We start from the raw sequence: 13,299 nt of genomic DNA on the forward strand, positions 1-13,299 counted from the left end.
TGCCTTGGAAACATTGGCTGCTTTTGTTATGACAACAGTCTGGAACTCCATAATGGCCCTAGGGGGGAATACTGACCCACACAGATAGCAGCAGTTTTAGACAACAGTTCGACAACTCTTTGTCAAGGGTAGATAGGTCATAACTGATGACCTGGCCAGTGACACCTACTGTCCCATGAATAAATAAATTATCAAGAGTAAACCAAGTATAATGAGGTAGCTGAGAATAGGGTTGAGGGGTGCAACAATTGCAGTGTACCTCTGGCCTAGGAATGGGGGAGAGAAATGAACAAAAATCAGTTGGGGCTCCAATTTCTATTCCACACTCTTCAATCTTCCAGACGGAACAATGCATCATAGAAACTTTAATTAGTTATCAATAAATTCAGATTTAAGTATTTAAGCAGAAGCAGGTGTTGGTTCTTTCTTTTCTGCAGTTACCATCACACCTCTTCTAGACACTTTTCGATAGAATCATAGAATCCCTACTGTGCAGGAGGCCATTCAGCCCATTGAATCTGCACCAATTCTTGAAAGAGCATTTTACCTAGCACCTCACCACCTCCCCCCGCCCCCCATCCTATTCCTGTGATCCCACGCATTTATAATGGTTATTCCAACTAACCAGCACATCTTTGGACTATGGGAGGAAACCGGACCATCCAGAGGAAACTCATACAGATATGGGGAGAACATGGAAATACCACAGAGACAGTCCACCCAAGGCCAGAATTGTACCCCGGTCCCTGGCGCTGTGAGGCAGCAGTGCTAATCACAAGTAAATGCCATCCAAGTTAGTTTTTGTTTCTTTACTTTTCCAAATGCCAAGCCCTTTTGCCTTAACCATAATCTCTTATGTAATTTAAATCACTTCTGTTTTCCACTCGATCACTGACCTTTCCCTCACCCTTTTCCCTGGCTCCCTAACTTGTGTAAAACTGTTAAATCTACTCTTGATGCACGTACACTGACCTGAAACATTGGGTGGGATTTTATGACCTTGCTCAGGCAAGAACAGAAATTTCCACCCGAGGTCAACGGAGATTTCCATTATCCGACCCTCACCTGCTCTGATTCCGCAGCGGGTGAGGTGGTAGAGTTCCGGCCATCAACTCTGTTTCTCTCTCCAGTGATGCTGCCCATTCTGTCATGCTTTTCTGTTTATACATTTTTAATTTCTACCTGTTGACCCTGGTGGAAAATCGTCCACAATCAAACAGCTTGTTGCCCCACTAAACGGTCTGACATACAGATTACGAATAATAATTTCTCCAAAGCTCTCGTGGAACATTTCCTAGTGAAAGTTGGCACCTCCAGAAGAGATGGAGAACAACTAGGTAACAATGCATTCTCTTAAAAACAAAATGCATCACAACAGGTGGAATCATTTGAAATGATTAAAAACACAAAACTGGTTATTAAAAACCAATAGTATTATTTGAAATATCTTGATTTAAATACATTACATATACTTACAAAAAAAATACCCCTTGTGTCACAAATTATACAATTTATATACAAAGCACTTAAATTGTTAAACCAAAAAAAGCTCCATTGGAGACAGAGGAAAGGGTCATCCTTTGATCATCATTCAAGATGCTTCCTGTTATATTTATATGCTAGCAGATTTTACAAATGTCACATTTTTTTACAGCAAGTTCCAAAGTCAAATCAAAAAGTGATGCACAAGGTTATATAGGGATGGGAGAGGTGGGGGCGGGGAGGGGGGGGGGGCAGGAAGACAGAGGTTGGGGGGGTGGAATAATACTATTATATAATACAATGAGGAAAGTACAACACTGGAAAGAAGTGCCCATGTAGTAACAGTGCAAACCGAAAATACCTTATCCTTAGAATGTAGTCAATATATACAGCTATGTACAAGTCCCCGATCGAGAGACTATAGTTTTTTTTATCAAATGCACAAAACATTTGTGCTACGTACTTAAAGTGGGGAACAACTATAAAAATAATCTTTGGGAATGCAACAAAATTCACCTTTACACAGTCGGCTATTTATTCTGATACGCGGAATAATTATAGGTTCAGAAAAGTCAGTCACACTCAGTGGCAAGTCATAACACTACAGATGAGTTAAAACGTTCGGAGTAACTACCAGGCAGATGATAATTAAAAGTCCTCCGGGAGCACGGCAGCTGATTTCCCTGGCCAGTGGCAGAGCATTGGAAACGGTCAGTGATGGGAAATGGGAAGCGTGACTCGCCTCCTCCCCCACCCTTTACTCTGACTGAGCCAATCAGACAAATTTTAATTCAGGTCTGCCAGTGCTACTCTTGATACCACACAACAGTGACTGCGCCCTGCACAGCAGGAACCAGCCGATGTTCTCCTCCACAACTTCCAAATTGATTGTGTGCATGTGTGTTTGCGTGTGTGCGCACACACGCGCACGTGTCCATACACTTCATTATCCTGCATTTTCTTGAACTTGGAGGTCATCCCCTTTCGCTTCACAATGCCATTTAGCATTGCATGCTGGCTGGACATATGCTAAGTACTTCATGATTTTAGCCCTTTAAGCTCAAGGACAGTCCCTTGTTTCAGCAGTTTATTTATACTTTGATACGCAAACCTGGTGCCCAGTTTGTTCTTTTGTGCATGGCTTGGGCATGGTACCTTTCAAACTCCTGACACAGAATAAAGAAGACCAGTCAAAACAATCTGACCTGCTTGAAAAGTGTGCTGAACATGCAACTTCTTGCACTCAGGCAATGTGCGGAGGAAATAAGTTAATGGAATACATTTGCTATCCTACAGTGCCATTCGGTAGAAGATTCTGGGACAACTTCCACCAGGTCAAGGCCTCGGCTTACATCATCTCCTTCTTGTTCTTGGCTACTTCCTGTGTCCTGACCACCACCTACAGAACCAAACAAAAAGAAAATTTTCAACTCAAGTAACTATTAGATCTTTCGACCACCCCGAAAGATGTGTATTAATTATACACAGCTTCCAATATTGTAGCTAAAGATTCTTTCCCCTGCTAGATAGGTCAGTTAATAAAATTAAAGTTACCTATTAATAATTGGGGAGGGGGAAATCAAATGTGTGGCAATTTCTTGTGCAAGGGTGATGCAGCGCATTGAACGAAGGTCTGAGGTTCGCTCTAAATTGGGTATCATGCCGCATATTCACGTTATCACAGATGTGACGTGAAGGGTGCAGAAGGGGCCATCTGGCCCATCAAGTCAGCACCAACTCTGACAGAGCATCCCACTCAAGCCTTAGTCCTGTAATACCATATGTTTACCCTGCTAATCCCCTAACCTACACATCTTTGGACACCAGGGAGTAACAGAACATGGCCAATCCACCTAACCTGCACATCTTTGGACTGTGGGAGAAAAACGGAGCAGCAGGTGGAAACCGACACAGACATGGGGAAAGTGTACAAACTCCACACAGACAGCCAAGGCTGGAATTGATCCTGGATCCCTGACGCTGTAAGCCATAAATGCTAACCACTATGCCATGAGCTGTGGACACCAAGTGCATGTTACAGTCTGGCACCCAGTTGGTGTACAGCTAAGCCCAGGGAGAGGTATAAGGTGAATGGGAGTGGGACAGTGCAATCTGATCAAGATCCGCAGTATTAATGGATTTCCTACTCTTCCATGTTAGGTGGCATTAAAAGAAAAACTGTTCTTTGGTTTGCCCTTCGAGGACTGCTGGTTAGGGCTAGGATGGCACAGAGAAAATAAGCACAGTACACACAGAATATATTCTTGTCATTTTCTGCTGAATTTGGCACTGAGGTCCAAAAACACAAATCAGGCCCTGACTAGTAGATTCCAAAGACTCAATGCCTGTTTCAGATGGGAGCCCTGGGCACTCAGTAACAGATGGCTGCCAATCTGGATCAAGGTGGAGGTGCAAGTGCAAGGTGGTCCACTTTGGTAGGAATAATGGTAGGAAGGATTATTACTTACGTGGAGAAAAACTGCAGCAGGCGACGGTGCAGAGGGACCTCGGGGTCCTTGTGCATGAGTCGCAAAAACCCAGCCTGCAGGTGCAGCAGGTGGTCAGGAAGGCTAATGGGATGCTGGCCTTCATAGCGAGGGGGATTGAATATAAAGGTAGGGAGGTCTTGCTGCGGCTGTATAGGGCATTGGTGAGGCCGCAGCTGGAGTACTGTGTGCAGTTTTGGGCGCCGTGCTTACGCAAGGATATTTTGGCCTTGGAGGGACTGCAGAGGAGGTTTACTAGGCTGATGCTGGAATTGGGGGGGTTGAGCTATGAGGAGAGGCTGAATAAACTAGGCTTGTACTCGTTAGAGTTGAGAAGAATGAGGGGAGATCTCATTGAGACATATAAGATGATGAATGGGATGGATAGGATAGAGGTGGAGAGACTCTTCCCGCTCAGAAAGGACAGTAGGACTAGGGGGCACAGCCTCAAGATAAAGGGGGCGCGGTTTAGAACGGAGTTGAGGAAGAACTTCTTCACTCAAAGGGTGGTGAATCTCTGGAATTCTCTGCCCGTTGAAGTGGTGGAGGCTACCTCGCTAAATATTTTTAAGACGCGGGTTGATGGGTTTTTGATAAGAGGGGGGATTAAGGGTTATGGGGAGAGGGCGGGAATGTGGAACTGAGCCACAACGGATCAGCCATAATCTTATTGAATGGCGGGGCAGGCTCGAAGGGCTAGATGGCCTACTCCTGCTCCTATTTCTTATGTTCTTATGTAACAGGCGTTTTGGCTAGAAAGTGGTACTCCCAATGCAAGTTGCATGGTTCAAAAAAGGCACTTCATTCCTCATTCTTTTTACTTAACACATGTAAACTTGTGCTAAATAACTCTAACATGAAGGCTGAGTTACAGATTTGAATGCAGCAGCAAAATTATTTTGATAGCTGCCATTCCAGTTTGGGGGCGGGCGGGGGCTGATGATGTAATGTAATAGCTACTTCTCTCTCAAGCAAACACATTATGGGATAAGCATAGTAACAAATATATAAATTACAATCCCAATTTACATTTTTCCACAAATTATTTGAGGAGGAATTTCAGTTACACAGATAGATTGGTGAAGTTGGGACAGTTTTCCTTGGGGAAGCGAAGTTAGACAGGAAGTTTGATAGAGGTATTCAAAATCATTAGAGTCTGGACAGAGTAGATAGAGAAGATGTGTTTGAATGATTGAAAATAAGAGGGCAATTATTTAAGATCACTGGTAGAAGAAACAGTGAAGTTATCAGGAGGAACTTATTCACGCAGCGAGTGGTTAGGATATGCACTGCCTGACAGTGTGGTGGACGCAGGTTCAGTCAAGGCATTCAAGAGGGTTATTATCTGAAAAGGAAGAATGTGCACTCACTCTAATGCCTTCATATCTCTCCTGAAGAATATGGGGAGAAGGCAGGAGAATGGCACAAGTGCACTGCTTATTTGGAAAGCCAGCACAAACATGATGGGCCAAATAGTTTCCTTCTGTGCTGTAACAATTCTATAATGCTACTTGCACTCGCATACATCTAAAAGCAAGAGACTAATATCCCTGGATCATCTGCTGAGCCTCTTATGTTGTCAGTGTGCGGGAACAGTGAGATTTTGGAATTGCTGGTTTAGTACAATGATCTGACATGCATGTAACCTCTAACTGGAGGGTGGTCAGAGAGATTTTGCAGCAGTTTCAGAGTTGAATCAGTCACCCCTACAAGAGATTCAACACTTGGCGATTTACCTTTTAAAAACTGCCCCTCCCCCACTCCATTCTACCCTGTCCATTCACCCCTACTTGTAACATTTGTACTTTTATTTTGCAGAACGGTTCACAGTTGCAATCACTGTAACACTAACCTGGAAAGCCATGCGCCCTCTTCATATGAATCTTCATATTGCCTTTTTGTGTGAAAGAGATCCCACAGTAATCACATTTATACGGTCTCTCACCAGTATGTTTCTTCATATGTACTTGTAGTGCATTTTTTTGGTTGAAGGCTTTTTCACAGAGGTTGCACTGAAAAGGCCGTTCACCTGCAAAATAGCACAAATACTTTTAGTTACAATAATCATTCTCAAACATATCTGCATCCATTCTTACAAGGTACACCAGCAAGTTAAAATGATTTTGGAAGTTTCTGGCAAAGATGTACAAGTTAATCTTTATTATATTCTAAAGTTAAAACAACTTTCGAGGGGATCTGGGTTCCGAAGGCATAATGGAGCACTGTGTTCTGTCATCTTTTTAAAGTGGGCATTCAATCTAGCTGGGCATGTTAAATGGAAGTTTTCTCCCCTTAACCTCCAAGACGCAAACCTAATTATTAACAGGTAATTTCACAATATCCAATTTACAGTCACCAATGTTGTACTTCCCACACAGCATTAGATAGCTATGTGAAAGGGCAGCATTCAAGTGAGTATCAATAAAGCATTGTGCAGTGAAGTAACAGGCTGGAATCTTACAATTCCTTCGCATTACTGAGTTCTAATTGTAGCTATATTATTGGGAGGAAACACCAATTGGAAGAATGTAGAATTGTGTTTACATAAAGGCCAAATTTGTCAAAGGCGGTGTCCCAAATAAAAAATAACTTTCCCACTGATTGCATCACATTGAAGTAGCAGCACCCTTTCAAATGGAAATTTTTAAAGTGAACGTGGAACAACGATATCTGAACAGGTACACGTCCAGGGTCTCAATAAACAAGATTCAATAGTGAGCATTTTGAACACAAAAGATCTAAGCACCAACAAGTACTGACTATTCAAATGGAGCTTTGTGTGGGGAAATTGCCTGATATTGACTCGCCATTATGTAAACCGACTTTAGATAGAACCACATTCACTGTTCTTGAGTGTTAAAGTTTATTTATTAGTCACATGTAAGGCTTATATTAACACTGCAATGAAGTTACTGCAAAATTTCCCTAGTTACCACACTCTGGAGCCTGATTGGGTCATCTAACCAGCACGTCTTTCAGACCATGGGAGGAAACGAGAACACCCGGAGGAAATCCACACTGATAGTGACCCAAGCCGGGAATCGAACCTGGGTCCTGGCATTGTGAGTGAGCAGTTACAACCACTGTGCCACCGTACTGCTTGATGGATATGAAGAATAGAACCTTATCATCAAAAGAATTTATAACACCAAGACCCTTGGTTATAGTTGCCTATAAGACTTCCTTTAAATCTGAATAGAACGTGCATAATGGTACTGATTCAATATTATCTTCCAACTATTCTCATCTCCCTATGTTTCACACATCCCCTATGATTCTGAAGCCCCAAATAGCTTCGCCCTTTCCTCAGTCCATAACTGAATTTGCTCTGTTTATGAATGTCTGCCGGACAATATCATTGCTTACGCATGGCCTCACACTCAGAGGACAAGACTTCCCAAAATCCCAATTTGGATAAAATTTAAAGGGATATTACAATTTGTGTTTATTGACAGGTTATATATAGGTGACTTGAGGGACAGGCTATGTTCCAGCTACCTCAGCAGCAGAGAGATCATGTTAGGTGGATGAAAGAGGGAGTATAACTTTTGGAAAGTGGCTAAAATGCCCTCACTGTAACAACAAAGTTTTTTAAAAAGTGGAAACGGACAGGCTAGAATACACAAACAATTCAATCTCCAGTGTTTTATCATATCTGTTGGGTCAGAAGTTTAATGGCTGTCAAGGGGTGGGAGGGAGTGAAGGTGGTAGGAATCGCAATTCAATTTTCCATCAATGCAAATTTCACAGAACAAAACTACATTAAATCCCATGAGCTATGTCACTCAAGAAAGGTACAACAGTGGTACACTGGTAGAATGCAGCAAATGGTTATTCCCAGCATTAGGGGTAAGGGGAACTGGGAAAATATTTGCTGCATCAAACTCATGTTGTAGTTGACATGTAGAATTACTGGGCACTAATCAGGTAGGAAAGATGAGAAAATATTCCATTCTATAAAACAAGTACATAGAATCTTTACACTTGTATAAAAGAGACAGGGAAAAATAATAAAAGCTGCATCATATCAAGATTACTGTTAAACAAAGATCTCTTTATAACAGTAGGGGTGGCACAGTGGCATAAGTAGTTAGCACTGTTGCCTTACAGCGATAAGGACCCGGGTTCAATTCCAGCCTTGGGCAACTATCTGTGAGGAGTTTGTGTGTTTTCCCTGCATGGGTTTCCTCCAGTTGCTCTGGTTTCCTCCTACACTCCAATGATGTGTAGGTTAGATGGATTAGCCATGGTAAATGTGAGAGGTTAGGACAATAAGGCAGGGGAGAGACCTGGGTAAGAAACTCTGTCAGAGAGTCTGTGTAGGCCCGATGGGCTGAACAGCCTCCTTCTGCACTGTAGGGATTCTATATGAGATAGAAGAAAGTATTCTGAACGATTAGGAAGAGAATTGATATGAATTTGCCTATCTACATGGTTAAGTTGAACTGAAAGTCATTTTATACTTTGTCAGAATTATAGATATTAAATTGTATGCTGATGCGGCTTTAAATCTAGATTAAACCAAACCAAATTAAGTAAAGCTTTGAGGTGTGCACGAGTCCGAAGCATTTTCGACCACCTTATAATTCTTACGTTAAATTGTTACGCATTTGAGAAATTACTACTTCTGAGCAAGTAATGTTCAGAAATTTCTACATTACTGTAAATCATCATGGTCTTCATATGCCGAATAAATGTACAAGATCTCAATCACCTTCAATATTGTGTTAGTAAATGGCAAATCGGATGGAGGAATTAAGATGCACAGGCTAAATTATGTTATGCTATTAAAATTCAGAATAAGGTTGTGAAATTCATAAATAAATCAGCTTGTTAATATAGTTCAAACCACCACCAGCACCCCTCACCCCTATTCTTTGTCTCTGCCTCTGAAATAAATACCTACAGTTTAAACAACTTGTAGCTCTGTTACATTCAGTTTTGAGACAAATTTGATACATTTAAGGATGAGTCATATACAGGACAGGAAGTGACCATTTGGCCCATCATGCCTGTATTGAGTCTCTCAAAGCCAAAAAAGATCATCCCACACCCTGCTCTTTCTCCACAGCCCTACAATGCTTCTCCTTGTCAAGTATATAGGCAATTTCTTTCCAAACTGTTCATTAATTCATTAGTGAACCTATTCCCACCATCCTTTCAGAAAGTGCATTCCAGATCATCTTGACTCACTGAATAAGAAAAATTCTGATTTTGTCTGGTTTATTTTGCCTGTTAATTTAAATTTAGAATCCCTTCAGTGCAGGAGGAGGCCACTCAGCCCATCAAGTCTGCACCAAGAACAATCCCACCCAGGCCCGATCCCTGCAACCCTACATATTTACCCTGCTGATCCTCGACACTAAAGGGCAATTTAGCGTGGCCAATCAACCTAACCTGCACATCTTTGGACTGTGGGAGGAAATTGGAGCACCCGGAGGAAACCCATGCAGACATGGGGAGAACATGCAGACTCCACACAGATAGTGACCAAGGCTGGAATTGAACCTGGGTCCCTGGTGCTATGGGGCAGTAGTACTAACCACTGTGCCGCCAGCAAAAATCTCTCCCCTCTGATTATCAACCCTCTTGCCAACGGAAACAGTTTCCAACCCTCTCCCCTTTTCTATTCTATTAAAATTCCTTATAACTTTAACACCTCCATTAAATCCCCTCTTACCTTCTTTTCCAACCTTCTTAAGAAATCTATTTAAGGAACATCTCTGCCTTATCACCACTGTCCACACTGTCAGAGATATTAACCAATGAGTACCTGTGTGAATCCGGTTGTGCCTCTCCAACTGGCTGGGCTTAGCAAATGCCTTGTCGCAGGATTCACATTTGTATAGTTTAGGTTTCTGACTGCTAGGTGAAGGTCCAGGTTGGTGGGTCTGAAGATGGTCCTTTTAATTAAAAAGAACATTTCTAATTTTTACAATTCCACTACACACACCCACAAATATTAAATGCTTCATGCAAATGTACTAAATACATAATTAATGACATAACTTTATCAGCACAGAGCAAATTTGCATTGTAGTATCATGCAGCACAGGGAGGTGGTCATTCGGCCCAACATTTCTGTGCTGTTTCTAGCCCCTCTTTTGAGTAAACCTATAAGTTTCTCAATTGTCTTTGAACACCCTTTTAAACCAAAAGAATCAGCTTCTATAGCTTTTTAGCTAGAGGGTTCCAAACTCCAACAATACTCAGAAAATGAAAATCTCATCTCCCCTCCAGATATTTTTTATTATTGATTTCAAATCTATAATTTCTGCTTACCAGATAGAGATTTTTGCTCATCATTTTGCAAGTCTCCATTAGGTCACCTCTTAATCTTCTCTGTTCCAAAAAAAGTCCCAACTTTTCCAACATCTCATAACTCAAGCTCCCCCCCACCATATTCAGGATAATATTCTGGTAAGTGTCCTCTGTATCCTGTTCGATGGCCTTTACACACTTTATATATTGTGCCCAGCTCACTCCAGCTGAGGTCTAACATGTAAATGACAAAGTTCTAGTCAGTGGATAAGGGTCCCAAATATTTAAGCAGGGAATTAACGCTGATATCAATCAGCCTTTGTGGGAAGAGGAAGGGAGGGATGGCGTGTCGGGAATGGAGTTTTCTTCCTTATTATTTCATTCTGAAGTGCATGCGGGGATCATAATTGCATGGGCAAGAAGCAGTGTTGTACACAGATTGCTCATCTGTTCGGCAGTTGCTGGAATGCTGGAAGAGGAGGAACGCCCTCTTTTTTATTTCAGAGCACCCTCAACCCATAACAGAAATACACCCAGCTTGTTTAAGAGGTGGTGATCAGATTTATCTGTTTGTACGGTGCTGCAGGAGGTTCAACTAGCACTTCTGCATGTCAAGGAACATGACGATGGACAAACAATACTGTTTACTGTGACACAAGACCACCCTCCAGGTTAATGCCAGCCACATATTCCACCCCTGCTGTTCACTCAAGCAAATTCTCATATTCTATCTTACAGATTTTGGCATTTCATGCAAACTTATATTTCAGCAGGGCATACATTCAAGATGCAATGTACAAGTGCTAGCCTGTCACCCACATCTTTCATCTGCTCGTGCCTCTTAATAACTTCAATTTATACAGCGTCTTTAACACAGTGAAATGTCCCCAGGAGCTTCACAGGAGTGATTATCAAACCAAACTGACCATGGGTTATGTAAGGAGATACTGGGACAGGTTACCAAAAAGCTTGGTCCATGAGGTAGGTTTTAAAGAGTGTCTTAAAGGAGGAAAGGCACACAGAGGTTTAGATATAAAAGGCTGGGTATAACAGCTTAAAGAAATGCAAGTAATGTCCTGCAGCTTGAAAGAATGGGGTGACGCCCAAATAAATAAAACTGTTGAAACGTAAGTAGTGAATTCAATAGGATTTCAATTTTATTCAATTACCTTGAGATGGGCAGCTCGTTTGAAGGCTTTGCTGCAGACGTTGCATATGTGGATTCTTTCCTCCCCATGGGCTTCTCGGCAATGTCGACGGAGCATGGAGCCTGAAGAGAAGCTCTGACTACAATTGGGACAGTGATTTATCTGGCCCTCATCATCTGTCTGACTGTCCTCTGTAAAACTAATCGTTGTCTCAGTTACCTAAACCAGAAGGTGCAAGTTCAGTTCATGATGATTAGCAGCCGATGCAATTTTTGTCAGAGTAGCAACGTGCTTACAGCATCGAATTTTCTTGGTTTCGGCGAATTGCATGATTCTTGTTGTCTCATGAGCATGAGTGAAGGGGCCACAAAATTATCGCGCATATGAAAATCAGACAGATACAAGAGATCTAAAAGTAAAGCAAGTCCAATGTGCAGCCATGTGTCAGTAGGTAAGTAATGGTGTAACCCAACAAGTCATCCAGTTTGGTGGCTAACCTGTTTTCTGACTACTATTTTCCCAATTCCCTTTTCTACCCTGAAGGGACTTGATGCGGTATAGTTCTATAGATACCCTCTGGTATCTCCCCAAGTGGCTATTCATCATGACTGACGTAAATGAGAAATGCCCCAGCCAATCTCTGTAACGTTCTTTAGGTCTGCAATTCTCCACAACTGTCACGCTCCTCCAGTTCGAGCCTCCTCCACATGCCTGACTAACTTCACCCCATCATTGACTTCAGTTGTCAAGGCTCTGGAATTCACTCCCCACACTTCTCTGCTTTTCCTTCCTTTCTTTTAAAATGTTACTTAATACCTACTTTGTTGACCTAGCATTTGTTTATCTGACTCAGTGTTGTATTGTGTTTGATGATCACTCCTGTAAAGCGCGTTGGGATGTTCAGTTATGTTAAAGACATGATATAAATGCATATTACTACTTCCTAACATTTTGGTTTTGTAGTCGGACCACTATGTTATCTGCTTGAATCTCTGCAGAAGAGAAAAGAGGACTATGGCTTGTTTATCCTGACCTAACCCTGTGGGTGTTGAGGCCACCTGCAGCAAGCTGCTGCTTCCCCTACTGAGATCAGTTAACTCAAAGTCTGGAAATTAAACTGATGATTACTGGCGTGGATGACACAATTATCCAGTGCAGGGTGGCATACCGACTGACCTCATGTGCACTTAAAGAAAAAAACTTGCAATTACTTAACACTTTTCAATGTCATTTCCAAAACACTTGCTTTTAAAATGTAGTCACTCTCATGTGAACAAACCCAGCAGCAAATTTCCGACTTGGGGTCTCCCAAATCGCAAATGAGGTGTTTTGGTGCCTATTGAGGCATGTTGACTGACATTGGAAACCCATCATATTCTTCCTTCAGACAAACCTCAAATCCTTTTGTCTCCACTACAACAGGGCCTCAGTTTAACACCTCCAAAAATGGGAGAAACACAGGATGCTAATGAGCAGCAAGGACTCAACTCAAACAGCTCACCCGTTAGATAAAGGCTAGTTACTGGCTTGACTTCATAGTCTGTTGGTTCACTCTTGGGTGTTTTACAGCCCACTCTCTCACTGGGATCATGCAATGCAAGCCCCACTCCTCTTGCGTTGATCTTGGCAAGCATGTTTGAGGCCTCAGTGTTCTGTATTACTGCCAAACATCTCATGTTGTTAATTTGTCGACTATCTTAACCTTCTGACATTTTGGACAATATCAGTGTAATAACTGCTGCTCTGTCCAATCGGTAAATACCTGTCATACTTTTTTGGTGGCACAGGGGCGGTGCAGTGGCACAATGGTTACCACTGCTGCCTCACAGTGCCAGAGAACCGGGCTTGATTCTAGTGTGAGTGACTGTGTGGAGTTTGCACATTCTCCCCGTGCCTTCATTGCTTTCCCCCAGGTGCTCCGA

General features: G+C 42.2%; 1 protein-coding gene across 3 annotated transcripts in view; it reads right to left on the reverse strand.

The window, feature by feature from the left end:
• Positions 1 to 1,749: 1,749 nt before the first annotated feature.
• LOC145346527 (zinc finger protein 236) overlaps positions 1,750 to 13,299 on the reverse strand; it is a 122,615-nt gene continuing 111,065 nt past the window's right edge. For 2 of the 3 annotated variants that reach the window (XM_080193905.1, XM_080193907.1), the window contains exons 29-32: positions 11,399 to 11,596; positions 9,742 to 9,871; positions 5,821 to 5,997; positions 1,750 to 2,881 (exon numbers count right to left, since the gene is read on the reverse strand). In XM_080193905.1, coding sequence (XP_080050031.1) covers positions 2,751 to 2,881; positions 5,821 to 5,997; positions 9,742 to 9,871; positions 11,399 to 11,596 — 636 coding nt within the window. In that variant the 3' untranslated portion in view covers positions 1,750 to 2,750. The remainder of the gene's footprint in view (positions 2,882 to 5,820; positions 5,998 to 9,741; positions 9,872 to 11,398; positions 11,597 to 13,299) is intronic. The other variant, XM_080193906.1, reaches the window with a different exon arrangement.

Source organism: Carcharhinus amblyrhynchos, chromosome 8, assembly GCF_965287045.1.
Source record: "Carcharhinus amblyrhynchos chromosome 8, sCarAmb.v2.hapA, whole genome shotgun sequence".
In the NCBI taxonomy this organism is placed as follows: domain Eukaryota; kingdom Metazoa; phylum Chordata; class Chondrichthyes; order Carcharhiniformes; family Carcharhinidae; genus Carcharhinus; species Carcharhinus amblyrhynchos.